Genomic DNA, 26256 nt, shown 5'->3' on the forward strand with positions numbered 1-26256 from the left:
ATAAAGCAAATATGATTGAAATAAATAGTATTTGAAAGTAAAGAAAATATCGATCACCATACTTTCAGCAGTAATTTATCACTTCATGACTCTTTCAGAACTAAGAAGAATCAGTCTGTTAGCCCGCTGCTTGTATTTACCGCGTGTGATTTAATGCGTTTGACGTACACATACGTACAGTGACTCAGAAGAAATGCTACCAGTTGTTGATCCATGTCGGTAGTGTTTTCAGCCGTGGATTTTCGATTACGTACCAAATATTTGTGTTCTAATTAGATAATAACAAATTGGTTGAACTATGCTACAGTCACTTCGTGAACGTTCGAAAAAGCGGAAACAATTGCTGGCGCAAACTGTAAGAATTTAAATCACTCGTATAAATTGATGTTTCTAATTTTGAGGTTACACACGATGTAAACACTTGTCATTTTTTAAATTTCGTAGCTCGGTGTATCTAGTGTAGATGAGCTTAGACAAGTATTGGGTACAGACGTCGATGATCTACAAAAAAAACGTCACAGAGCTTCTTCCACCAAATCGGAAGACGATAAGAATCGAAAAGATGATGCAGTTTCTACTAATGAAATTGTTTACAAAGATTCTTCCACCTTTCTCAAGGTATTATCATTATTTAACGAATTTATGTTATGATTTCTCTGTTATTTAGCCTAATCTATTCAACAGCTATTCCACTCCCAACTGTGAAATCGACGTGATCATGAATCTGAAACTTTATCCTAAATAGGGGACGCAGTCATCCAACCCACACAACGATTATTGTCAACACTTTATAGATACTGGTCAACGGCCCCAGAATTTCATACGAGACGTGGGACTCGCTGATCGATTTGAGGAGTATCCAAAACTGCGAGAGCTCATTAAATTGAAGGATGACCTAATCTCAGAGACTGCAACTCCTCCCATGTACCTCAAAACTGATCTCTTGACCTATAATCTGAAAGAACTCAATTGTAAATTTGATGTCATTCTTATCGAACCTCCTTTAGAAGAGTATCAAAGGACATGCGGAGCCACAAATGTACAGCTTTGGAACTGGGATCAGGTTAGACTTTGAATTTGTAAACAGAAATTTGAAAGCAGAACCAATGGACGACTCAACTCCTGTTGACATTATTTTCAGATAATGGAGCTAGACATAGGAGAAGTCGCAGCAAGTCGTAGCTTTGTTTTTCTCTGGTGTGGTAGTAGCGATGGATTAGACATGGGTAGATTTTGTTTACGTAAGTGGGGTTTCAGGAGATGTGAAGATATTTGTTGGATACGTACGAACATTAATAACCCTGGGCACAGTAAGAATTTAGACAGCAAGGCTGTTTTGCAAAGAACCAAGGAACATTGCTTAATGGGAATTAAAGGAACTGTACGAAGGTCTACAGACGGAGATTTTATCCATGCAAACGTGGATATTGATCTGATTATTTCTGAAGAACCTGAATATGGATCTATCGAGAAGCCTGTGGAAATTTTCCACATCATTGAACACTTTTGTCTTGGTAGAAGACGGTAAAAACTCTTCTATTACATTTCCTTTGCATTGTCATGTCATCTGTTAGTATCATGTGAAATTCTCTTTTCTTTTCATCTGCAGATTACATTTATTTGGGCACGATAGTACCATAAGGCCAGGTTGGCTCACCGTCGGACCGGAACTAACAAATACAAATTTCAACGCAGACCTTCATGCCAGCTATTTCGCAACTGGTCAGATCACAACTGGATGTACCGAGCGAATAGAGGCACTTAGGCCCAAATCTCCTCCGCCAAAGGGAAAAGTTTCTGGCAGAGGTAGGGGTGGTTTCAATCGGGGTAGAGGCAGAGGAAGATAATCAACAATTAATTATAGTTTCGATTTTCGAACACTACATTTGTGTGTTAACAGATGTGTAACTAAATTTGAACATTTTTAATAACTGACTTGTTGGGACAGAGGTATATGTGTACATATACTGATAGTAATGCTAAAAAATAGCATTTGTTGTTTAATTAGCTCTTTACTGTTAGAAATACTGTATGTTGGATTAATAAATTGCGCTCAGCTCTGAATCAATCTGTTAATGACTCCTAATGGATATAAGTATATTGTATTAGATACCTTGAGGATTCACTTGGCAAGATCGATCGATCACTCATATGTATTGGAGATCGGAGCATACGAAGCAGCATCATGTGTACCGATCTAAAAAAATGTTCATCATAATTCTTCTGATACCGCAGCATTTAAGTCCAGTAGATTTTATATGGTGATTCGTACCTGCGAGACGGTTTGCAGTTTCTATTGGTGGTGGATGGTCTGGTCTTCAGGTTTATTGTCTGCTACGATTTATTTTTCCTCAAATTGATGATACACGTAATAAAAAATAAATAAATAAAATACCACCAAAATAATGAAGCCTATTATTGCTGATCGAGTTTGTTTATTTAGATAAGGAGTTAAAAATTAAAATATAAAATTTTTTCATGTTAGATCATAATTATAACACTAGAAATGCAAGATTCCAATGGAAACATAAAGCCTAACGTAGAACAATGAAATAGATTTTGAACTTGTGATACATATACCACCGACGCTACAATACAAAACAGGATTTCTCCATATTTCGATTACTCTTCTCTTAACGTTGCAGGCACCATGATTAAAATTTATCCTGGTATTTTCATTGGTATCGTGCATATTTACACTAAACTCATATGTTATTTGGGTATGCTCTGCAAATGTGTATAGACCGCTCTCCACACTATTACAGAGACATTACCAATAAAGTGTTAATCTATGATAGAAAAAATGAATAAATTATATTCTGAACACAGAAAAAAAATTACGTTACGAGTCTCACGGCATCTTGACCAAAATGAGATGTTGGGACAGGTAGCACAACTTCCAATATCTAATCTGCACAGCTGTTTTAGAATAGATTGCCCTTGAACCCTACTTACGCAAAGACAATTTACAAAATAAAATAAAAAACAAAAAAAAAAAAAACTACATATTTGTATTCCTATGGGAGAAAATTAATTCTTTCTTTTTTTTTATTTTTTACTCTATGTGAGATCAAGTCAACTTGTTTGTACTCTATAGGTTGAATTGAACAATATGGTAAAATCAAATCAGGTAATTCATATTATGTATAAATACTCGATTCACAGCTCTGATTCGTTATTAATATGAATTTACAAATCAGTAGCTTGAAAATTAAATGACGATATGGCTACGATGATTGTGGAGACACATGAGTAATCCATATTAAAATATAATTATAGCATAACAAAAACAAATGCAGGGTGACGAACCATTATCATAGATTCAATTCATCAGTAATATTGTAACTGAGCTGAGGAATTTTCTCATTACTGAAGTAAAGCTTTTTCAAGATTTACTAAAATTAATGAACGAATCTGCAAAAAAATAACATCTTGGTTAATTATAGTAAAAATTATAGTAAAGTAAGACAAAATTAATAAATTTCAACTAACATCATCGATGGCGTATTAACAATTTGAGTAACAGTAAATGAGTTGCTTGATTATCAGCAAAATTTTGGCTTACTTCAACAAGTAAAAAGCACATTAGGCACTAAATACTGTAAATTTAATTATTAACTTAAAGGCTGACACAATGGAAACGGCACTATTAATCATGTTTGAGTGTACTGTTCAAGCATTACTGAAGATTGCTAGAAGCACAATTACGTCATAAACTAGAGTCAGGTATCGTAAAATAGAAATTATACATCTTCATAGATTTTGGAAATTATTCAGTTTTTGGGAGTAAATATAAAATGAACTTGATCCTGCCGCGTTACGTGGTAGATAAAATCAGTAACTCAACTCCATTAACATTCGAAATATGAATGCTATTTCAAGTAACGTTTGAAAACAAAAAATTCAATCGCCATTATACAAATGTACACAATTGTGCGATCGTGAGTCAATTGGAATAAAACTTTTGTTCAGAATTAAAATTAACAAAAAAAAAAAAAAAATAGGTACGTTTAGCGAAGTGGTTTCATATAACATGTGAGAATCAGTTTAGGAGAGTAAGATATTACCGTACTGATTTGAAAATGCGAATTTTTAAAGCCAAATTGCTACTCAAAAGACAGAGAAAAAAAATATTTGGATGTTTATGATACCATTGCACACATTGTGATTTAGCCATGAATATAATACTCCAAACTTTAATATTTTTCATATTTTCATCGCGCCACTGAAAATGTATCGCATTATTGTCTAATTTATTTTTTTCTTTAGTCAATAGTTGAATAAAAACGGACAACTTCGTTAATATTCTTCGTAATTCTAATTGGGTAATTCTAATTTCTCAAGATTATCCGTGGAATACAATTTGAAAAAAGATTTAATGCAACGAACTTATATGTTTCGAACTTCTATAGATCTGATTCTATATTCTTTTCATTAATTGCTGTTAAAAATTTAGTTATTAAATATCTTGACTTTCCTTGCATGTTCTATAAACTATAGCGATACACGTTGATGCCATTAAACCAGCAACCCAGTATTGTAGATCACCTTGATGATTTGTGCCTTGATTTTTATAAATAAATAAATAATATTGCTCCAAGGAGCCACTAGCTGTTTATAACTCGGAAAGCGATATCCCTCGTTTGTTGTCAGTTATTTACCACCAGACATATAGAGATATACTTTCCTCATTTATTATCTAGAAACCAAGAGATCATGTTTCAATGCATGGTGACTTCAAAGTCCATCCATCTGCTGCTGAAGAAGTCTATTGTTAAAATCTTACAACGGAAAATTTTTATACACAAAGTATTCTAAAATTACATCTTGATGTGTAATCTTATATTAATTTCTGGATCTACCGTGACTTTTGCTTTTTCATAACGAAAAGCACTATGAGGGGGTTCATCATGTAGTATATAGCCAATTAATACAATTCGGAAAGATGATATTCATTATTACCGGAATGAAAAATGGGCGATGCTAGACGACGCCTTTAATTAATAACAAATTTCTCTCTCCAACATAGAGTTATTTCTCCACCAGTTTCATGTGACACTGGAATTTTCAAACTTGTACATTTGCATGTGTTATGGATTCGAACAAAGAGTGTATCGAGTAGTGTGTTGGTATATGAAAGATCTTTGCACAGAATACAATAGAAAATTTTGTATAATTAAATATATGCTACAAAATGAACCGACTGGAAAGAAATTCAACGCAAATTCAATTTCCAGTCCCAGATTCTAACTCGTAACTCTCTTGCATTAGCCTCACATAAAATTGAAATAATAATAATTTTCAAAAGAAATGCAAATGAAAGAGTCGCATCTAAATAATTTAAATGATTTTCTATAATATAAAAATAATGAATGTAACAATGCAATGTCAGCTTGTACCGGTGAGTAGGAGAGCATGCATGCGTAACAGGTGTCAGGCAAGATGCGATGGTTGATTTGTCGATTGATTGATCGATTGGTAGTCAAGCAGTTGGTGCGTTGCAGTCTGGGGTTGAACAATCGTATGTGAGGAATAAACTCTGATTGGCCCGCCATCAGTCATGTCTCAAAGTCACAAGTACGTCGACTCCCCTGGAATGCAAACCCAGCGTCAGTCACAACTCAATTCTTGTTATTATAATATCGTGATATATCATGTAAATGTTAATTAATCATACAAAATATTTTGTTTTTTTTTGGCAACCATTCTGCATCAATATACCATTGTTTAGAGCATGGAAATTCAATTTAAAAATGACAAGTTTTATTCTAAACGCACAAAATAAAGATGATTTAAATGATTGAAAAAAAAAAGATTGGGAAAACTGAATTGTGATTCTAAGTGAACTCTCATATTCGTGAATGTTATGTTTAGTCAATTACTAAATTTTCTAACGAAAAAATTTTATTTCAGGGAGAGAAAATCGACATGTAAAACTTTGTTGAACGTGACTATTCGAAGGTATGAACGGGTGAGACGAATGATAAACTATAACGTAAAAAAAAACGAGTATGAAAAATTAGAAAACTAAAATAAAACCAACACAAAATACCAGAATACTCGAAACTGATAAGAAATAAGTAACACATTGGAGGAAATGAATCAATAAAAAATGAACAGTCCACATAAGACCCGAATATTCATGCAGTTGGAATGAGTAAAGAAAAATTTTGCAGAGCACATAAAACCCAAGTATTCATGCAGTTAATGTTTTTGTAAATATCACTTACAAAATAATATCATTTGTCAAACGTATCTTCCAGTGAGCATGAAAATAATTACAGTGTAATCAAGGTTGACGTTTCGTTACGAGGCATAGTTGTTATTATTCCTAGAAATAACTATATTTATTACCTATCTCGAATACCGTAAAATAATTTCGATGCAAGAACGATAGTTGTCAATTTAGTGATCTGTTTTCAGTTTTCCGATGATTGATTTTGATTCACCTTAATTCAATTTGTTTCAAACGTTCGTACATATAGGGTTCAACTTTTGCACAACTTAGTGCAAAGTGTAGGAAAGGTATCTGCTTCAGTATATTATTAAACATAATTATATAAACTGCATAGTAACATTTATTTCTCAATAACTAATGCATATCAATTCATACTTTTATATAAGAACTGTTAAATTCTATCAACATTTAGGTACTTGAATAGTAGAAATTGTATGAACAATGATTCTCATTTGTAAGTAATAACTATTACAGTTGATGAGACCGTTCTTCTTTATATTTTTTCTGCTTCTCTTACTGTAAAGCATAGTTGAAGAGCGGTCTGATCAAATTTCGGTGAGTAGATTTGTCATTTTCTCAGCAATTGGTACGGTTTCAGCGCATTTGCAATCGTTTTTGATCGAATAGGACCGCTCCATTGAAAAAAAATTCATGCTAGTGCCAAGGGAAATACCAACTGATAAAATGACATTTAATCAAACTATACTGATCGATGAACCATGAGCGTATACCTACATCAATTTGCAGTGTGAAACTAACTAAAAATTAATTCCTAACGACTTGAATTTGCATTTGGATGAAGATGTTCAATTTCATTCGTGTAATTGTAATACTTAATTGATACGTCAATACCATTTGACAAATTATAACTGCGCCTAAGAATTATTGAGCCCACTGTTATTTGAGGTGACTCGAGCGTCATCGGATTTAATTCTTGGCAAGTCTCACATTAATTGATCGACCAACACTTCGAAGGTCACCACCAGGTATTAAATCATTGATAATTATGAAATAGATTATCCTATTTAATGAAACCTGTAATTCTAATTCGTATATTGGTCAAGTTTTGACAGTTGTATGAAATTTTTACAAACTTATAAATAGTATAAAAGAATTATGTCAAAAGATTTCCATTATTATGTAACAGAATTGCGATGAAACACTGAATGCCAAAAATCACAGGATACGTAACAGCGTGAACTATGTAATGAATATAAAGAAAAATAAAATAAAAAGCCAAACGCGTCAGATAATTTCGCAACCAAATAGGGTACAATGGTTAAGCTCGGTTTCGACCTGGTATTGCATGCTTTATACTCTATGTTACATTAAATGCTTTAAGAACGACTCATAGAGCTAGATAAACAGTGAATTTACTTTCCGATAAATTTAATGACACAAAATGTATTCTAATTGGTCTCACTAGCGACCGTGGTAATTAATCTTCTCAAACTAATGAAAATCTATAATAGATATCCTGCGAGTGAAACACACAGCTAACACATATTAGGTCCTTACAGGATATATAAAAAATTGAAGAATTCAGTTCATCAGGTGTTGACAAATTTCAAATCACTTAATGTCAATTGACAAATTCAGATTTGGGAAATGTAAAATATGTTTCACAATTAATCACTCTTCGTCAATTACTTGTCTTTGCCAATTACTAGTTTTGAACATACTACCATTAAACGCGTTCAGCTTTGAGCTTCCAACTGACGTGGTTATTAAATGCATTCGGCATTAATCAAATCTACAATTCAGTGGATATTTAGCTCTATGAACTAAGCAAGTATTACATTCTGTATCCCTCTTACACTCATTGTCAGATTCTAAGGTAAGTGGGTGTAAGTGAGATCGATATGCGTACATACTAATTCTGAGCCAAGAGGCGGAGAGGTACGACGCTTTTACTACATTTATTATTGACTTACAATTATTTATTCCTTACGAAAATATAGTATTTTCTTTTTAATGTACTTCTCACACCACTCCATCTTATATAAAAATGTGTTCTTTGTTGTAATGCTGCTCAATTCTTAATCAAATTCTTGCGTTACTTAACGATTTTATCGACGATTCAATTACACACAGTCCAATATTTGTAACTATGCAAAATCTTTTGCCTTAATTCCAGATTCACAGTAAATGAAATCTATGGATTTGAACAGACAAGTATTGCTCTTTTAGGAATCAGATAAAATATAATTGCGAAATTTTTAAAAATTCAGAATTTAGTTGAACCTGTGTTCAGTATTTGAATTTCAAATATGTCCATAACTGCAAAAGGTAAGGGGTCGTGTCTATTATAAATGAGTTGTGGTAATTTGAGTAGATTTTGAATGAGGAAAGTATCATGTTTTTCAAGTTCAACTTTGCGATCGGAAAATCTTATCAGTCTGAATACTACTCAAGATTTATGATCGGAAAATTAGAAAGTATAAAATATATCTTACATCCACCTAATGAATTTGATTTTTTTCAATACCCGTAACTACGATAATTATCATATCCGAATTCGTCTTCGATATTTGAGCTTGTCCTGATTACTTTACTACTCTCCCACTTCAATGCCTACTCGACATACACTAAAATGCAGAGTCATTGGGAGCATCGAATATTCTATTGATAGCAGTAGTTCATCTATCTCAACATATCTATTCGTTATTTGAAAACCCATAAGATCGGGTCGATGCTGACTCTGTGCACCAGTTTTTTCAAAACTCTTTTGTACAAAAACACAGTAAACCTACGAATAAAAAATCTAGTGTGGCATGCGCGATGAAGACGCAAGAAGCGCGTAAGCTTGATTTTTCGTTTCTCTTTTTCACAGTATGCTTTCATGGAAAATGGTGAAAATGATAAATGGTATAACTAAACCACAGAAAAAAATAGACAGACAGCGTCAGCAACGGACACAGCATTATAAGATTCAATTGAAATTGCGAACGCCCACCCTCTACTTATAAAGGACAAAGGTAGATCAATGATTGTTGGTTGCTTGTGCTACGCTACCCACGTTAATCTGTGACATGATATTTATGCCCATGAACAGTACTGTAGCTCGAAGAGAAATGCAGGGGGAGGATGCAGAGTTCACAAAAGATCTATCATCCCTCCATCGGAGAGAAGACGGTACCGTCCGACTCGTTGATCCAAATCCACTAGGGGCCAATAGACACAGAGATGTCGATCATTTATTGAGCATATTACGACGGCTAATATTGTTAAACCTAAATTTATTGCAATTGAAAGAGTGCCGGTTATTTTTGCATCTTTAAAATTTGCTAATCGCTAAAATCAGTATCAGCGCATTCGATTACTGTCTGCGGATGAATGACATGGATTTCTGTCTTGCAATAATCAACACTATTTCAATCTTGTTTCATTTAATTATTTAATTATAATTCAACTACTAAACACCAACAAATCGACTGGCGATACGATGCACAAGCATGTAGCATGCGATACCAGCGTGCAGTGAGGAGAGCTTTTTTGGCAAATAATAAAAACTTTCAAGTGTGTCTTCGGTGACAGTTAGAAAAATATTTAAACCAATTAAAATCCTCGCCTATATTCGGGCCCACAGATTCACCGGATGATTTTGTTAATATTAATAATATTCAAGCCTGATCGGAGTAGTTTGTTTCTCGAATGCAAGCATTATAATTTATTTTGAATAAGTTCACGCTCAATAGATAGCTGAAAAGTATCCCGATTGAATGATTTTTGTTTCTCCGCAAGCTGTCACCAAAAACATAAAGATTTAATTGAATATTTTGAGATCTAATTATTATAATTTAATGATAAATACCAGATAGATAACAAAAATCGTAATGCAATTAACTAAAGATATCCTACGTAATACATATACATAGGTATACATATATCTAAATCCTAATCAAAGAGGATCCACGAAATGAGAAAATATTACAAAATAAAGAGTGCCATTATATAATTATAATATATAATCTTATCATCAAAGTATCAATTACAGAAGTACAATAGGTAGCATAGCAATATGTTTAAAAACCGTTAACATAATTATAATCAGTATAATAATATCACAATATAATCATTATACAATATAATCATTATTGTACATAGATTCTGTATGATTGTATTAATATGGCAATCTTGAAACTTGTGGATTTATAAACTATCAACGTGCAGTGATAAAAACCATAGAAATTTGTGTTTTTTTTTTTTTAATGACAAGGAAATTAATACAATAGAGCATCGATATTCGCTTTTCGAATCTGTTTGCCGTAAGTAACTAATATTGTATGGGGCAACCGATGAATTCAGTCACATGGAATTATGAAAATTAAGCCACTTGAAAAGGTGCTTGTGACTTTAAACACGCAGTGAACGATAAATTCCATGAAAGATCGACGTTATCCAATTTTTTATTTCTTTTATTTTTATTTAAGTTAACGATCAGGTACCTATAATCAGGTTTCATGGCTACGACGAACTAACCATTTTTAAGGTTCCGCTCAATTCATTCACGACCGGCGGCATACACGATTGTTGAAAACTCGGGCGAATAATTAGCAGAGAACTTTCATAATTGTTTGGTGAGGATTTGAGGCTTTTTTTTAAATAATTTTTTACGTTCCTCCGGACATTCAGGATCGCTCAAATCGCAATGTTATGTTGAATAACCGAAAACTTTCAGATTCCATTACATGTGACCAAAATATGAAGTGTATAATAAACTTAGCTTGAATATCAAGACCCTAAAAAATTTATTCGATACGATTCGTGATTAAATCAATTGTTATCAATACATCAATAGTGATCTACTAGTGCCTACTTATATACAAAATTCTTATATTCGAGCTATGGCGATACTAGCTTCTTGGATACGGTTGTAACAATTACCAGCATATATTTGAAATTTGTTGCTCGCCTGGATTATCACACAGTTCTCACCGACCAGAAACAATTATTAATCACAATGGCATATCCTTTCATTCCTTTGATTGTGTTCTATTTGAAAATCCAAGTAATTCAATTATTTTTATTGTCTCCAAGGACAAATGGAATTGAAATAGCGATTGACAACATCTGAATACGTACTATACTACCTGTTTCATATTTCGAACCTAAATTTGCTACACCGTGAACACTATCGAGCCCGATTTCACGTGGTAAGGTGAAACAAGCAAAGTATTCATTCTGTCGCATTCTGTCGACAACGATATCTCTCCTTTACTAAACTGACCTGCTAAAAGTATAGTTTATGAATGTTATACTTTTTTCTAACGTCACGTAAACATTAACACTAGACAGGCTGGTTTTCGGGCAAACATTATTTTGGCACATGCTTTTTTCAGTTTTATAACTAATTAGTTGAAATCAAAAATGGTACCATTCATGGCAGGAATTTCTATTTTCGGTCAAAAATAGACGAAGATCGTTCAATAGACGTTTACAGTACGGTAGCTTTTACATTCGTATCATGCGCTAATTTGGATGACATCAATGCTTCGACAAAAGGGATACTAAATATTTTGCAGACTTTTCAAGAGTCACATGCTAATTTCAAGTTTTTTAAAACTCAGGTTTGAAAAAAGCGGTGTGTATTACACATTCTTTTTTTACACCAACATTTACTCTGACGATCCATTCGAATCTGCATCCAGAAACTAGTTCACCTGAACGCTCGTAACTTTCATTTATACTCAACTAATAATATATTACCGTCATAACAATAATTACGTTTACAACTAACGCTAAAACTAGTTTAACTTTTCAATACATTGATTAGAAAAAATGTAGAAGATAGAAAGACATTGGTGTTGTGTCTGTACATTATGTTTTTGTTAACTTTCTGTTTGTGGGTGTGTTTGTTTCACGGTTCGAGAAATCAGTTCATCTGTGGGTTTTGTGGTTTTCTCGCGATTGTATATGGAGTTTTTAAATTCATTCGTAAATAATAAGCAACCCTGACAATCAAAAGCTTCGGGCCTACTGGTCTGACCCATTTATTCTATACATAGTGGGAGGGTTATCGCCACGCTGTAAAATTTATTCCTAAATTAACGCACCGAATATTTTATACCAAAAAAAAAAAGATGATGGAAAAATAAAATCCATCATCGAAATGACATTAATTTAAATGACGTAGATAAAATGTGCTAATTCAAAGGGAGTGGAGAGGACATGAAAAACGAATGGAAACTACACCTCGACATATAGTGTTAAATTCTTCAATATATTTCTTTATGCACCCATAAATTTCAGCTTGTCCTCCAAACGCATACGGGTGAGAGATTTCAATTTTATGACCGCTTTAATAAAATTGAAAAGTACACCGTATATCGCATTTGGCACGAATTCAAATAGAGTTAAAATTATTCTCGTAAAACTTCCAGATCTGTTCGGGTGAATTTTTTAATTGAATGATAAAAATCCTAACAACAACATTATGCAACAATTCTTTGCGAGGCTAAAAAATATTGTAAAAACAACATACCGAATATCAGATCATGAAAATTAACAGAAAAACTTGTGAGTGCAACAAAAATTTTCCAAGTTTATTCAATTGTTAGTATGCCGAATAACATCCCATTAAAAACTTTCCTACAACATCAATCGTATCATACTCAGGAACGCTCAGCCTAAACCAATTACTAGGGGTCGAATGCGTACAATGCAAAAATATTCACACACATCAACGAAATAGCACAAAACCAGTGCTAACGCTATGTTGCTCTAGAGAAAAAAGTACCTTAAGAAATACAAATACGACGTTTAAGGAAACATCCAATTCAGGATGAACTAGGCCATAGTTTTTGTTCCTAGAAAATATTGAAATCATCCACGCGAAAGTTAAACTAGAAAATCTACGGCAACGCGATTTGATGGTGCGGCGCCCGTCGCTGCACCAATTCAATCATAGATAAAGCCCGCACGGTCTTATGGGGATGTTAAATTTTTCGTATCGCTTCACTAGTTTGGTATTCTAGGATACGCTGCTGATCATATGCTGTCCTTCATGGCATCGGTTATAACAATTTTTTGGGAGACTTTGTTACCAAGAGTTTCCTGCGAATTTTTTTTACGACAAAAGTACGTGTGATTTGTTATGAGATGAAATGATGATATGGAGATGACTATACCCGCATCGCGTTGATATAGCTCCTTTGACGAATAATGATTTATTTGATGATAATTTGATGAACGGTCAAATACATCCAAATTAGTTTGATTGAAAGTCCGAGTAACGTTTTTTCAGTAATCACACATGAGAACAATATCAGGCTATCAAACTTGCGGAGTGATTTGACGCATCATCAGCGAAAGAGATGGGCTAATTTTGTATAATGAAATAAAAACGATGGGTACAAACACTCGTTAATTCCCGCGTAGTTATGACCACAAGCTTAAATCTAATTCTTTAGCAAACCACATGCATTCCAGTAACTGTTATGATACCTATGCTATGTTAAATACCAGGTATATTACATAGGTTGTTGCGCATACTTTTTTTTATGTGAGCAATGAGTTGAGGACGTTTTTTTTTTGTTGTCAGATGATCATTCAATTTACGAATGATTGCATCCTATAAGTATGGAAATTTAGAGTTTGAAATTGAAACAAAGCAACAGATATACCAGATAGCCCATTTTATCTATTAATCACTTATGATTTTCTAAGTGAACCGATATCTCTCTAGATGGATATAAATGTGAAATGTTAAAGGTGTAAGAAATCTTTCCAACCAGCCGTTACAGGACAGACGAATTCCTAATTGTTTTATCGAGATGATAGTCTTATAAAACTCGACCACAAGTTTATACAAGACTATCATAATCACTTTAGAAACTGAAGAGTGAGGGCACAGATTTCAATAATATCCGGTAAGCTTGGCTGATTAATTTGAAATTTAACGGAAAGGCAGAACCCCACTATACTCTACTAATCCCCAAAGATTATTTGTAATTTGTTAAGTTTTCTGCCACGTGTGTTGCACTTTGCTGTAGGTATCATAGTACTGTTTTTTGTAACGAAGTATGTGTGTAGGTACGTATGTTTTAAAGTGGGAAAGAGAAAGAGGAAAAAAGCCCCCTGTAGAAAATCGAATTTGAAACACATTCAGGCAGAATTCTTCACATGTACATAAGCATTCATTAATCACGATCCAAAGGTACCAAAAACAAACAGATGAACTACGTATCAAGTGTGGCCGATCGCACAAATGTAGACGAACGTTTGACACTAGTAGTACTTTCTCTATGACTACCCCTACCCTTTTCCCCACGTGACAGTAAGCTTTTTGCGGTTTGCCTGAAACTAGCCCTGCGGTGGGTATTGGCGTGTGTCTGGCTAGGGCTGTGTGTGCGTGGATGACTGACCACCAGAGATGCAGAGGACTCACCCGACTCCCAGCCCTCTTCATCGCCTGTTGTATCGCACTCACTGCTCGAACCGTCACTAGATTCGCTCGGTGTCTCCGGGTCATCGATTCCCACCCTAATCGGAACACTTGATCTGTTCACTGCATCCGGCACCGATGACTGCATACTACTAGCGACTCGTTGCATCAACAAGCTCACCTGGAAAACAATTAGAACGTGTCCAACAAAATCCTTAACATTGTGACATCAATAACGTTGATGATAATTTTTTACTCACTTTAAAGTCGGCACTATACAACTTGTGATGCTTGTCTTTGTGAGCATCATCCAAACCAGCCTTGTCGATGTTCAAAACGAGGGATGGCGGCATAGGACCGAGGCTAGCTAACGAACCTGTTCTTGGTCTAGAGTGAGCTGTAACCATTGGCAATTCCATAGCAGTACCATCGTAGCTCAATGCCCTCTGCGATCTTTCCACTGGTACATCACCATTGTCGTACTCGGTGGCTGCGTGTTCACGCACAAAGAATGTGTTGAACCAGAAGTGGAACATTTTTTCCTGGTTAGAGAAAATGATTAGTTGGAATTTCATCACCGCCCGTACTCAACATCAATTCATAAGTGTGATAAACTTTAAAAATGAGGATCGTTATGTTGTATATCCTAACAAAGAAAAAATAGCAAATCTTGCAGTTAGTTTGTCAAGTTTTACCCTGTTAGACAAATAGTTAAGCATACTTACTTTCCGCTTCATTTTTGGCCTTTGAAAAAAGTCTATTCGAATGTCCCCACAGAGTGAAATGCTATGTTTAAATGGGATGCATATGGAATGCATTCCTTTCCTCACTTCGTAGACATCCGAGATGAAAATCTTCTCGTTGGACGCAGATATAACGAAAGAAAGATCTAGAATATCACAGAAATGATAATTACAAGAACGTTGACAAATAAATACATTCCTCATTAAATTTGTGAGCATCCATATCAGTAAATTGTCAATAATTTTAGAGATGTTTACCGGATTACAGGGATGAATTTTCTGTTTGCATTACACTGAAAATGTGATGTGTTCAATGGAGTTATAATCCATCGAGTACAAAATTCAAATAAACAGGTAGTATGAGGCTTACGAATTTTTCGTTGTACTACTTACTTCAGACCTTTGCACTGCCGGAAATTCAATTACAGGTAATCAAGAATACCAGCATTAGACGAAGAATTTCAAGATACATATTATTCATTGTACTCACATCCCTGGCCTCCGTTGAATATTGGAACAGGATCCAATCGGATTTGCTGCAATATTAGATTAACAGGTTCATAGATGAGCTCCTCCTGTATAAGCGACGCATAGTAGCCCACATATCTCCTTTGCGATGGTATTGTTACTCCTTTTCTGTTGTTTAAAAGTTTGAATGCAGTGTGAACACAAATATCAGACATTTGATGTATACTCAATCAGAAGTTGAGGCAATTTGTTCCTTATACAACAGGGTGGGTTGAAAAAACTTTTTTTTTATTCTCTTAGCATGGAGGCAGAATTCGTACCTTATGAAAAAAAAAAATTTTCAATTGTGGAAAATATTTTATACTTGATATTTTGAAATGGACACTCGTTTTTTGAATAAATAATTATTCAAGTGGGGTACTTCCCGCAAAAAAAAATTTTTTCGGTCAAAAATCATAGCCATGCATGGGTCGAAATATTCGAATTTCTCGGTCTACCAGGGAGCCCGAGCTTAGCTGGAGTCAGGTAGCCACGGGCGCGCGGTTTGTTGTGGGGCGTCACCTCTGCTCAGCCCTGAAGGTGACGTCTCACAACAAAGCGCTACCCTGCTGGCTACACTGACTCCAGCAAAGCTCGGGTTCGCTGGTGAATTGAGAAGTTCGAATATTTCGACCCATGCATGGATTGTGACGAACCAAAGTGGGTCTACGACTAAAACCAATCGATATGTCTTATAATTTTTCTGCTCCCAACAGCGAATAATTCTGTTTACTCGATCGATTGCATGAGTGGATGATTTTGGCTCTCAAATTTGGATTCCTGAGCTGATTATACGTGAGATTACTCTTGAAGAACCAGAAAAAAAATTTGATTTTTGAGCAAAAAATAAATTATTGTTTTAATTGAATTTAATATGCTTTTCTGACGTATTTTGATCTCAGGAATCCGAATCTGAAGGAAAAATTGATCTATCTTTAAAATTGACTGAGTTATCGCCAATTTCCAGCTTTTCGGGGTCAAAAATAAAAAATTGATTTTTTAGTCTATCCAGATGTAATTTGAGCCCAGGAATCCGAATCCGGAAGAAAAATTGATCCATCTTCAAAAATGACCGAATTATCCTCATTTTTTCGCATTTTTTGGTACAAATTTGGGGATATCTTGAAGGAAAAAAATCGTAGCTCAATTTGGACAACGGATTCGTGTTCCTGAGGTCAAAATACATAAGAAAAGTGCCATACGATCAATTTTAAAAAATAAAAATTTTTGGCCAAAATTTGAAAAAATCGTAAGGGGTACCCCTTGGAAAAATCTCAAATTTTGGCCAAAAATTTTTATTTTTTAAAACTGATCGTATGGCACTTTTCTTATGTATTTTGACCTCAGGAACACGAATCCGAAAGCCAAATTGAGCTACGATTTTTTCCCTTCGAGATATCCTCAAATTTGTACCAAAAAATGCGGAAAAATGGGGATAACTCGGTCATTTTCGCAGATAGACCGATTTTTCTTTCGGATTCAGATTCCTGAGCTCAAATTACATTAAGATAGACTAAAAAATGAATTTTTTATTTTCGACCCCAAAAAGCTGAAAATTGGCGATAACTCAGTCAATTTTAAAGATAGATCAATTTTTCCTTCAGATTCGGATTCCTGAGATCAAAATACGTCAGAAAAGCATATCAAATTCAATTAAAACAATAATTTATTTTTTGCTCAAAAATCGAATTTTTTTCTGGTTTTTCAAGAGTAATCTCACGTATAATCAGCTCAGAAATCCAAATCTGAAAGCCAAAATCATCTACTCATGCAATCGATCGAGTAATCACTAGGTGGAGATGTTTTTTGGCTGGAAGTACCCCACTTGATTAATTATTTATTCAAAAAACGAGTGTCTATTTCAAAATATCAAATAAAAAATATTTTCCACAATTGAAAAATTTTCTTTTTTCATAAGGTACAAATTTTGCCCCCATGCTAAGAGAATAAAAAAAAAAAAAATTTTTTCAACCCACCCTATTATACAATAATGAAACGTGAAATTATCCTCTCCAAAGCCACATGGTGAGACAAAAATATTGTCCAATTGTAAAACTGTACAAGAAAATGAATGTTTAATGTTCAACACTCACCTATCGTGCGTTCTCTTGGTTCCATAAAAGTTCAGGGCTTCTGTAGCTGTACTAAACTGTTTGCTGTGTAAGAGGTAGCAGCATACCATGACACCTGTACGACCCTTGCCTGCCTTACAGTGAACAACTGCCACGTTTTCTCTGTCCTGAGATAACCAAGAATGAACGTCGTCGCAGAATGGCCTGATTTGTGATAGCATTGGTGGATTATGGTCATCAAATGCATAAGTAGCCACTCGTAGTTTGAACTTCTTACCATCGTATGACCTTTCGGAGCAACTGCGTGTGTCGAAAGTATACAATCATTAGTATCGAGGTAGCTAGAGTGAGCGGTTAATAAGTATAACAGAAAGACAAAGGCAAGAAAAGAAAGATTCAAATATTTTTAGTGTTAACAAAATTAATACATGGATCAAATGGAAAACAAAATCTGATGAAAAAAATACTTGCAGATTGTAAATTTTATAGTGATCCTTATGCTTTGATTCGAGGAATTTGACAACATCATCGATATGATTTCTGTAAACTCCTTCTAGCTTTTCAGCGGGGAAACCCATAGCGATGAGGTTATCCTTTATATCTATATTCATAGTTATCATCAGTTAAGGATATTAATACATTTCCATTGTTTATTATAAATATTATGACACATTCATGTTCCTGCGTTAAGCTATTCAGTTTGTTCGGTGTAGTTAGTGTGTCAATCAATTCATGTGGCATTCAAGTAACCAGTATGTGTTAGTTTTATACAAAATGCCAAATAATACGAATCAAATAAAAATATATCTATATTAGATATGAAAGCATAGATAGATCTATCTGTTACTTCTGAAGAAAAATTTCTCAGATACAAGGAACTGAGATATTGGAAATTGAATTATAAGTGAAATTTTTTCAATTCTATGGATACAAATATATTTACAACTTATAACTGAGTGTCATTATGGATAATCATGAGTAATTCATGCCATTGAGCTGATAACACATCTTAGAGACGTTATCCTGCAAAAACCACAGACGTAAAACTAACGTCCTGGTCAGCCTTGTGGATTCTAAAACCATGAAGTAGTAGGAAATCATACTATGCCCGTTACAGAAACAGCATATTTCAAGATTACGGCTTCACAATCTCTTTGATCACTACCGATACATGTTTCAAGTTTTTTAGGGTGTTTGATTAAAATCCAAATACAATTATTATCACAGTAATGACGAATGGATAATATCAGATGTTTCAAAATAGTTAAAATAAAATAGTTTGGGAATGAAAGGATACATGTGAGATCAAGGTCAAAGCCATCTTTTGTAAAACGTTTCCGGCGTTTGCTGACTAGCCCTTTTATAGGGTTGGTCATCTTCATGTTGCTGATGGTATTTGCCATGCTCAGCTGGCTCTGCCTTAACTCAGCCTCCCCACCGCCCTCGATCTCAGCCTCCCGCCCTCCTCCTCCTCGTCCTCTTGTTCCACCACCGTCTCCAGCACCCTTAACCTGAGAAAACGATATCGAATAGATTCACAGATTGCAATTTGAATCAAATCAGATGAATATTCAGAACTGTGAAAATCATTCCATAATTTCAGTATAAGACCCATTGTTGACAAAGAAAATAATAACATGAGAGACCTCATAATATTAAGAATTATTGTTAAGCCCAACCGAATACTTACTCGAGAACAATTCTTTGAACATTTTTCATGCGTTACAATTACCTATTGATAAGGAGGTCTTTGTGGTCAGCACATGGGATGAATGATACAAAGCTATGAAGAGACTCGTGGATTTCAAAGGATATGTTAACATAGGATGTGGGGAAATCTCATTACCTGGGGCTTCCGATCCGTGTGGTCACACGAGCCCAGTTCTGGTCCTCTTTGTTCCTCCAGACAAACATGGAGGGGTGTTACCGATGCCGATATGTGTTCCGAGATTTTATTGTTCAATCGGTTGCTCGTGGGTCTCCTGCACGAAAAGCATATACCCATCAATTCGCAGAGCATAGGCCCCTGGCACCCTCCGGTTAATGGGGGCCGCCGCTGTGTCTTCTAGATCTTATTGTCATTAAATCATGACCTGATCGCAACGCACTACCGTCACCACAACACACACGATTACAGAAGCACAGATTTCCGCGGAAGCAATTTTAATGACCTTGGTACATGCCGCATGATAACGAATGGTGTACAAGTACCCCGTACAGATTCACAAACAGGGCTCGTTGAAATAATGTGATAACAATTTCTCATTGAAATGCTTACTAAATCAATTGTAGGTTTCTAAGAAACTACTCAATAAAATTTCAGAAAATAAGAAACCAAAATAACGACAACAATGTAAGTAAAATAAATAGATAAGTCACTTTAACACAAAATAGACTAAAAATTTCACAGATTTAACCCAACACCAATCGGCGATACACATTGGTTGGAAAAACACGGTATCCTACGAATAAAGGGACAAGGTTTTCCGACACCATACCTGCGGAGGGACAATCACACCCACATAAAAAAACACCATATAAGCAAAATTTTGCTGAATTCATGTACCGAAAGGTTTTTCGAATATCTACAATACGAGACACGGAGATTTTCATTCCAGCACCGCGCGCACGGTAGAGCGGGCGATAAAACCACAATCGTACCAGAAGGCAAGAGTAGTTACGATTTTTGTTTAAAACAATAAGGTATCAACGGCACTCCCACCTTATGTTAATATTATCCTATTTAATAAAAAAAACGTTACACCCAGGGTACGGAACAGTCGTACAAAAGCCGTAGCGAGAGGTCACCCACTAGCCGTTCTCAACATGTCACTGCGTCAAGTCACTCACCAACAATGCATCGGATGCACCGCGTTGAAGCGTCGAGTTTTCTAGATAACGAAAAATACCCACACACACTGTTCAGGCGGTCGTCAAAGGTAAACATTCACTTGTAAATTCAACATTTTTACAGAGCACACCGCGAGTAATAACTCCCTTTTAATTAGTTAACGGAAGTCGCTTTCGTAGCGTCCATCTCAGACTCAGGCACATTCCCGACCGACCTGAAACTCGTCGACCGCTATTGCTGAATTCATTTTTTTTTTCAATTTCAATTTTTCTTTTTCCTTCACACCACAAACTACGGCCACCGAAGCCGAACTTTATGCAATTTACGTTGATATGATCATATTGTCACGGCCCGCTTTATGCGTTTTTTTTCTATCAACGGTACGCAGGTTTCTAAGAGTGCCACGAGCCCTACAACCTAGGCCTAGCATTACAAGGGAGTGCACGGGCTCTGGCTTTGTCCTGTTGCAAGTTTCATTTCCGGAAACTCTCGCCGCTGCCACTGCTGATTGAGGCGCTAGACGAGATGGAGATACGCGCAGTGCGCACCGATTACATGCCGTCTATCGGCCATGCGCACAAGTGTCATTGTCGTTGTGACCCGCTTTTCCATCACTATACGCCTTGTAATATTATTCAAAGAAATTTCGTATGAATTCGCCAAAATCCCCTTCCCAGATACTCTGACGTTAATTTGTCAACAAGATAACGACTGCACGTCCGTTCAGGTGATTCAAATCTTTATTTAATATGCACGTAAACCACATCTTCAACAAACTTGTCGTAGCACCTCACTACTTGTCTCAAGACGCGGATCCACGTGCTTTTTATCCACTTTGTAGTAGCCATTGAATATTCCTGGGACGCACATCGGAATGTTTTGTCATTAAAGAGACTAAAATTAAATTTTTAACTCATTCGAGGTTGGTTGTAACATTGAAATTACCATAGTTTTCACAAACATCCTTGACCTAGCTGTCAATGAGGCACTACTTTCAGTCGCAACGCTTTATAATCACATGGATAGAATTGTAGTGCGGAGAGCGCGAAAATTATTGCGCGTCGTTGGTTTTGAAATCATCTATTTCTACGCGATTAAGCTCCAGTGGCTTGTCCACGTTTTGAAAATCATAAAATTAAAAGTTATTGTTAGAAAGTCGTTTTAGTCAGACCGGTCTATCACGGTATTCACCACCCATAATAATTACTCTAGAGTATTCGTATTATCAACGGTTCGGTGACATCAAGGTTGCAGCAATAATATCCTAATCTCAATCCAGCGATTTTGCTGAAGCAGATAAATAGATAAAGCATACTTATCTGTCTGGCTATCATCGACCACCTAGCTATATTTAAACAAGCCTCCAGCCTTTAATCGGCTGCTATCTGCTGCGCCAATAGTCAACTTATCATGCAATATAATTCATTGCAAATGAAATTAGTTTAACAATGTAGTATTCGCACGGGGCTCTCAACACACTTGCATGGACGCTTGTCTGCATTAGCGCTAAATATATCAGGTGAATCAGCTATACGCCGTAAAAACTGATTCAGTGTTCGGGCAGATTCCATTGAAATAGTTTAAGGACTTTTCAACGCTGATTACTCTTGGCGCAGATTCTTGAACTGATTTATTACGAGTTAGAAGTTGCAAATTAATAATATAAAATAGTGCAAATGTCTCTTTTTGACGTTTATCGAAAATGATAATCATCTACATTGTACAAAAGAGGTTGGAAATTGAAATGAAATTTTCTTAGTGACTCTCTATGATCGATATTTTTTATTACCTATATAGAAACAATTTAATGTACGTTTATTCATAACTAGTTTTTTTTGTCAATAGTTGATTTCCCGATTATCAGATCTTTGATATATAGTTAGTAGACCAGGATTAAGAAATAATTTCGATATCTTTATCTTAATTAATCAACAATTAATTATCCCAAAAATGACTCGTATTCTATCTCTAAAAACAGTAATACTATTATCAAAAATTGAAAAATTTTATACCAATTCATAACCTTTGTCCAATCAGGTATCTCTGCATTCGAACATTTTCGTTCACTATGTTATTATTATATTTTTTCATGACATTGGGTTCACAACAAACCCACACATAATCAACAAGAACAAAACGGTCAAGTATACTTGACAAGGATGAAAAAGGATATTCTTATAATATTCCCAATTCGGATCTTATTGAGATTAATATAAAAAATCAAGTCTGTGTCCAAGAATCTTCAATGAAGCTGTAAAGGCAATATAAAAAGATTTAGATATCATAGTTATGAAAACATGCGTGCTAGAGAGTTCACAGCAAAGGTCAGTGTTATAGATTTGTTGTAGTTGCTAGGAAATTCAATCAATTCACGTTGTATCATAAACAAATGTATATGTATGTAGTTCCGGAATTTCTTTAAAAGATATTGTACACATCTGTGTCACTGGATCGACTAATATTCATAAGGTTTAACGAATGAAGACCTGGAAACGTTGCAACGTTAACAGGAATATCCTTTTGAAATTAACTGAATAACACTAATCTAAAAGAACACTAATCGGCCACTGGTAATAAGGAATACCAGGTGCTCAGTTCTATTCTGTAGCATTTGAAATGCGATACAACCTTGTAATACAGGTGTACTCGGTGCGACAAACAAAGACAAATGCTGGTTGAAACTAAATATACTCAACATTTCATTTGCTTCATTAGAAGAAAAAAAAAGAAACAAAGGTTTGTCCTAATCTAACTCAAGTTTAACAGAATTAAGAGTCCCCGTGTGCACTTTGGAGTCTTTCATTTTGTTCACTGATTTCTCAAGATCTTCCATCGTTATAGGACGCAGTGCATCATGATATTCTTCATCATCTGTACTCGTGGCCCCTGACGTAGTGGCTGCAGATCTAAATATAAAGCAAAAAAAAACAACGAATAGGCGCAGATAGACAGACATTTTAGTCATCAAGCTGCATCCGACTAGTTGATATTCTGGTAAGTAATATAATCACAAGATCAAAGAGGTTTCTGAAAATGCATTTTGATGAAGCAGTGTGCAATGTCAAGTTAAAATCGATATAAAAGTACACAAGATTAATTTACCTACTCCTTATGTTTCTTGAATAAAAAATATCTGTTTCATTTCTCAATGTTGGAGACAGCATATTATCTAAGAATATCAATGAATTATAATGTTCCAAAAAATCTTATTTTCACTCACGGATTATGATGTCGTACAAAATCTCTGACACGATAGACAGATGCGTTCCGGCAAAGTTCTCGCAGATCAGAGCCAGAAAAACCCTCCGTCATGTTGCTCAGGGTGAGTACATCGACTTCTTCAGCAATTGGCTCATGCTTGAGAATTAACTTGAGTACTTGTGCCCGTTGAGCAAGATTCTAAATGGCCAAAATCCAATTAATACTTGTCATTAATGCTTAATACAAATATAAATGATGAAAATATTAGAGGAACACAAACAAAACCTACAGGCATACTGATGTGGAAGGTTGCGGGCATTCGACGTAGAATGGCTTTGTCTAGATCTTGAGGCCGATTGGTAGCTCCCATAATGATGACAGTACACGTTGGATCTGTGATCAGTCCATCCCATAATGACATAAACTGAGCTTTCATCATAGCAGTAGCTTCATGGTCGTGTGTATTACGCGTCCGAAGAAAGGAATCTTCACAGAATACACAATTGAGGTAAAAACAAAAACGAAAAGAATAACCAAATTTAAAATAATCTAGATATGAATATTGCAGCAAAAAATGAAAATTCCAAATGCATTATCTTGAGTATTTCTAATACAGACCTATCTCGTCAATGAAGATGATACATGGTTGTAGTTTTACGGCCAAAGTGAAAACAGCCGAAGCTAACTTTTGACTTTCTCCATACCATTTGTCAGTTAAAATACTAACATCCAAATTTATAAAGCGAGTCCCTGCTTCTTTAGCAGTTGCTTTTGCAATAAGAGTTTTACCACAGCCTGGGGGGCCATGAAGTAGAACGCCCTGAAAAGCAAAAGCTGTAAATACAGATGGCAATGAAAGATTCATTCAAAGCCACAATGTTGAGATGGTTTGAAATAATAAGTGTTTGTGAGAAATTCTTCAAATACTCGGGAAATAATTGCAAACCTTAGGTGCTTGGGTGAGCTGCGAGTCGGCAAATAATTCTTTGCGTTGAATTGGCAATATGACAGTTTCCCTGAGTTCTTGGATAACATTTTCCAACCCTGCTATGTCTTGCCAAGATGTTGTAATGTCATTAGGATCTACCAAATGACTAGCGATCATCATCTCATAATCCGTCAGCTGATCAATAGCCAACGAGACGTTTTCCGTCATACCCAATCTACGTAAATGTTCTTGAGCCTAGACAACTCCTAAAGTTATAGTACATTCACATTCCGAAAAACATCAATCCAAATATGTTTCATATTTAAAAAATATGAAATATAGTCAGTACAGGTATTAGATGTTTATTAATAACTTTGAAATCACCTAGTGAGCTTAATTTGACTGGAAATGTGGTATTTCCTTAAAGTTACATGTAGAATGACTACACATATTTGCAGGTGACTTGGCTTGAAAAGCTAATGTTATCAGTCAAAGTAGAATGATAAAAAATGGTATTTGTAGTAGACAAGAATGAGGGAATCATTGAATAACAAAAAAAATGATTGATGTGGGATACTTTGATGCTTATTACAGGTTGAAACGACCTTGTTCTTCACGTAAAATGGGAGTTCCTGTAAGATTGGGGGAAGTCCCCGTTTGCTGACCAATTATGCCCAGGGAAATGGACATCCTTACTCGATGAAAAGTGTTTCACAAAGAATATGAGACGAATTAAAAATTTGGTGGCGATTTTTCATAAACTTACATAACGTTGTGGATCAAAATTGAAGATTGCTACAGTCTTATTCATGTGACCTAACCCTGATCAGCATAGTGAATGGAATTCGGTGAACACTGACATTCGTTAAATGACCAAAGAAACAATAGTATCTGTACAGAATAACCAAATAACTATTTACGAATCACCTTCTTTTTTGCTTTCTTCTTGGACTTGGAAGTTGGGTCGAGTTGGTTCATCAGACATCTAATGCTGATGTAAGTGACAGCAGTAACGAAAGATAGCCTCACCACAAGCCCCAAAATTTCACTTCGAGTAAATGCTCCGTCTGCCATATTCATTGTTGTAAAGCAAGATATTTGTACAAATTATTTAGAAGAAAAATACTACAAGTACACAGCACTCCGAAAGCGTAACCTAAAAATATTCAACCGAGAATTTGATCAGGAGGACCAGGACCAACCTGAGCGCATAGATGGCGGACTATTCCGACACTATTCGGTTCAAAACTGTTCCGAGTACAACGACGCGCAGTTCCATCGTTGCAGTAGGTATCTAGTATGGGTACGAAGGTCGTATGGATGGTAGTAC

The 26256-nt window shown here is 35.3% G+C and overlaps 3 protein-coding genes and 3 long non-coding RNA genes across 13 annotated transcripts; 4 read left to right on the forward strand and 2 right to left on the reverse strand.

The window, feature by feature from the left end:
• The first annotated feature begins 149 nt into the window (after positions 1-149).
• Positions 150-2068, forward strand: LOC105690251 (N6-adenosine-methyltransferase non-catalytic subunit). The gene is made up of 5 exons (XM_012407892.3): positions 150-355; positions 445-618; positions 746-1063; positions 1142-1524; positions 1610-2068. Exons 1-5 carry the CDS (start codon positions 299-301, stop codon positions 1845-1847), a joined length of 1170 nt encoding a protein of 389 aa, XP_012263315.1. The 5' UTR covers positions 150-298; the 3' UTR covers positions 1848-2068.
• Positions 2069-2418: 350 nt separating this feature from the next.
• Positions 2419-21192, reverse strand: LOC105690281 (phosphatidylinositol 3,4,5-trisphosphate 3-phosphatase and dual-specificity protein phosphatase PTEN). 8 transcript variants are annotated; one of them, XR_003150183.2, is made up of 11 exons: positions 20513-21192; positions 19793-19928; positions 19244-19457; positions 18418-18547; positions 17968-18246; positions 15858-16003; positions 15350-15513; positions 14885-15166; positions 14628-14805; positions 6231-9402; positions 2419-5591 (listed from the first exon to the last, which is right to left on the reverse strand). XR_003150183.2 is itself a non-coding variant. In XM_048654926.1 (10 exons), exons 1-10 carry the CDS (start codon positions 20557-20559, stop codon positions 3386-3388), a joined length of 1605 nt encoding a protein of 534 aa, XP_048510883.1. In that variant the 5' UTR covers positions 20560-21192; the 3' UTR covers positions 2419-3385. The 8 variants fall into 8 exon arrangements, 3 of the variants coding, with proteins under 3 accessions (XP_048510883.1, XP_020710478.2, XP_048510882.1); XR_007278255.1 differs by having other exon boundaries at positions 14499-14805; XR_003150182.2 differs by having other exon boundaries at positions 6231-14805; positions 20797-21192.
• Positions 5490-6933, forward strand: LOC125500790. Its single transcript, XR_007278262.1, has 2 exons — positions 5490-5609; positions 5914-6933. It is a non-coding gene; the product is annotated as an uncharacterized LOC125500790 (long non-coding RNA).
• LOC125500787 lies at positions 20744-23545 on the forward strand. The gene is made up of 2 exons (XR_007278259.1): positions 20744-20885; positions 21186-23545. It is a non-coding gene; the product is annotated as an uncharacterized LOC125500787 (long non-coding RNA).
• On the reverse strand, positions 22557-26156 carry LOC105690338 (outer mitochondrial transmembrane helix translocase). Its single transcript, XM_012408063.3, has 6 exons — positions 25854-26156; positions 24945-25181; positions 24617-24818; positions 24288-24484; positions 24018-24196; positions 22557-23703 (listed from the first exon to the last, which is right to left on the reverse strand). Exons 1-6 carry the CDS (start codon positions 26004-26006, stop codon positions 23541-23543), a joined length of 1131 nt encoding a protein of 376 aa, XP_012263486.1. The 5' UTR covers positions 26007-26156; the 3' UTR covers positions 22557-23540.
• LOC125500786 lies at positions 23685-25687 on the forward strand. Its single transcript, XR_007278258.1, has 3 exons — positions 23685-24119; positions 24290-24506; positions 25521-25687. It is a non-coding gene; the product is annotated as an uncharacterized LOC125500786 (long non-coding RNA).
• Positions 26157-26256: the final 100 nt, after the last annotated feature.

Source organism: Athalia rosae, chromosome 4 (genome assembly GCF_917208135.1).
Source record: "Athalia rosae chromosome 4, iyAthRosa1.1, whole genome shotgun sequence".
In the NCBI taxonomy this organism is placed as follows: domain Eukaryota; kingdom Metazoa; phylum Arthropoda; class Insecta; order Hymenoptera; family Athaliidae; genus Athalia; species Athalia rosae.

Bases quoted from the DNA above. Each gene is read 5' to 3' on its own strand.
- LOC105690251 (XM_012407892.3), top strand. From the start codon at position 299: ATGCTACAGTCACTTCGTGAACGTTCGAAAAAGCGGAAACAATTGCTG. The intron at 356-444 runs GTAAGAATTTAA...TAAATTTCGTAG, and splicing joins AACAATTGCTGGCGCAAACT to CTCGGTGTATCTAGTGTAGA. The intron at 1,064-1,141 runs GTTAGACTTTGA...CATTATTTTCAG, and splicing joins AGCTTTGGAACTGGGATCAG to ATAATGGAGCTAGACATAGG.
- LOC105690338 (XM_012408063.3), bottom strand. From the start codon at position 26,006: ATGAATATGGCAGACGGAGCATTTACTCGAAGTGAAATTTTGGGGCTT. The intron at 25,182-25,853 runs GTGATTCGTAAA...GGAGTTGTCTAG, and splicing joins AGAAGAAAGCAAAAAAGAAG to GCTCAAGAACATTTACGTAG. The intron at 23,704-24,017 runs GTGAGTGAAAAT...CTTTATATTTAG, and splicing joins TTTGTACGACATCATAATCC to ATCTGCAGCCACTACGTCAG.
- LOC105690281 (XM_048654925.1), bottom strand. From the start codon at position 20,559: ATGAAAATCTCCGTGTCTCGTATTGTAGATATTCGAAAAACCTTTCG. The intron at 18,247-18,417 runs GCAAGTATTTTT...CGACACACGCAG, and splicing joins CACTATAAAATTTACAATCT to TTGCTCCGAAAGGTCATACG. The intron at 5,592-14,498 runs GTAGGGGTAGTC...TTTGCATTCCAG, and splicing joins ACTGTCACGTGGGGAAAAGG to GGGAGTCGACGTACTTGTGA.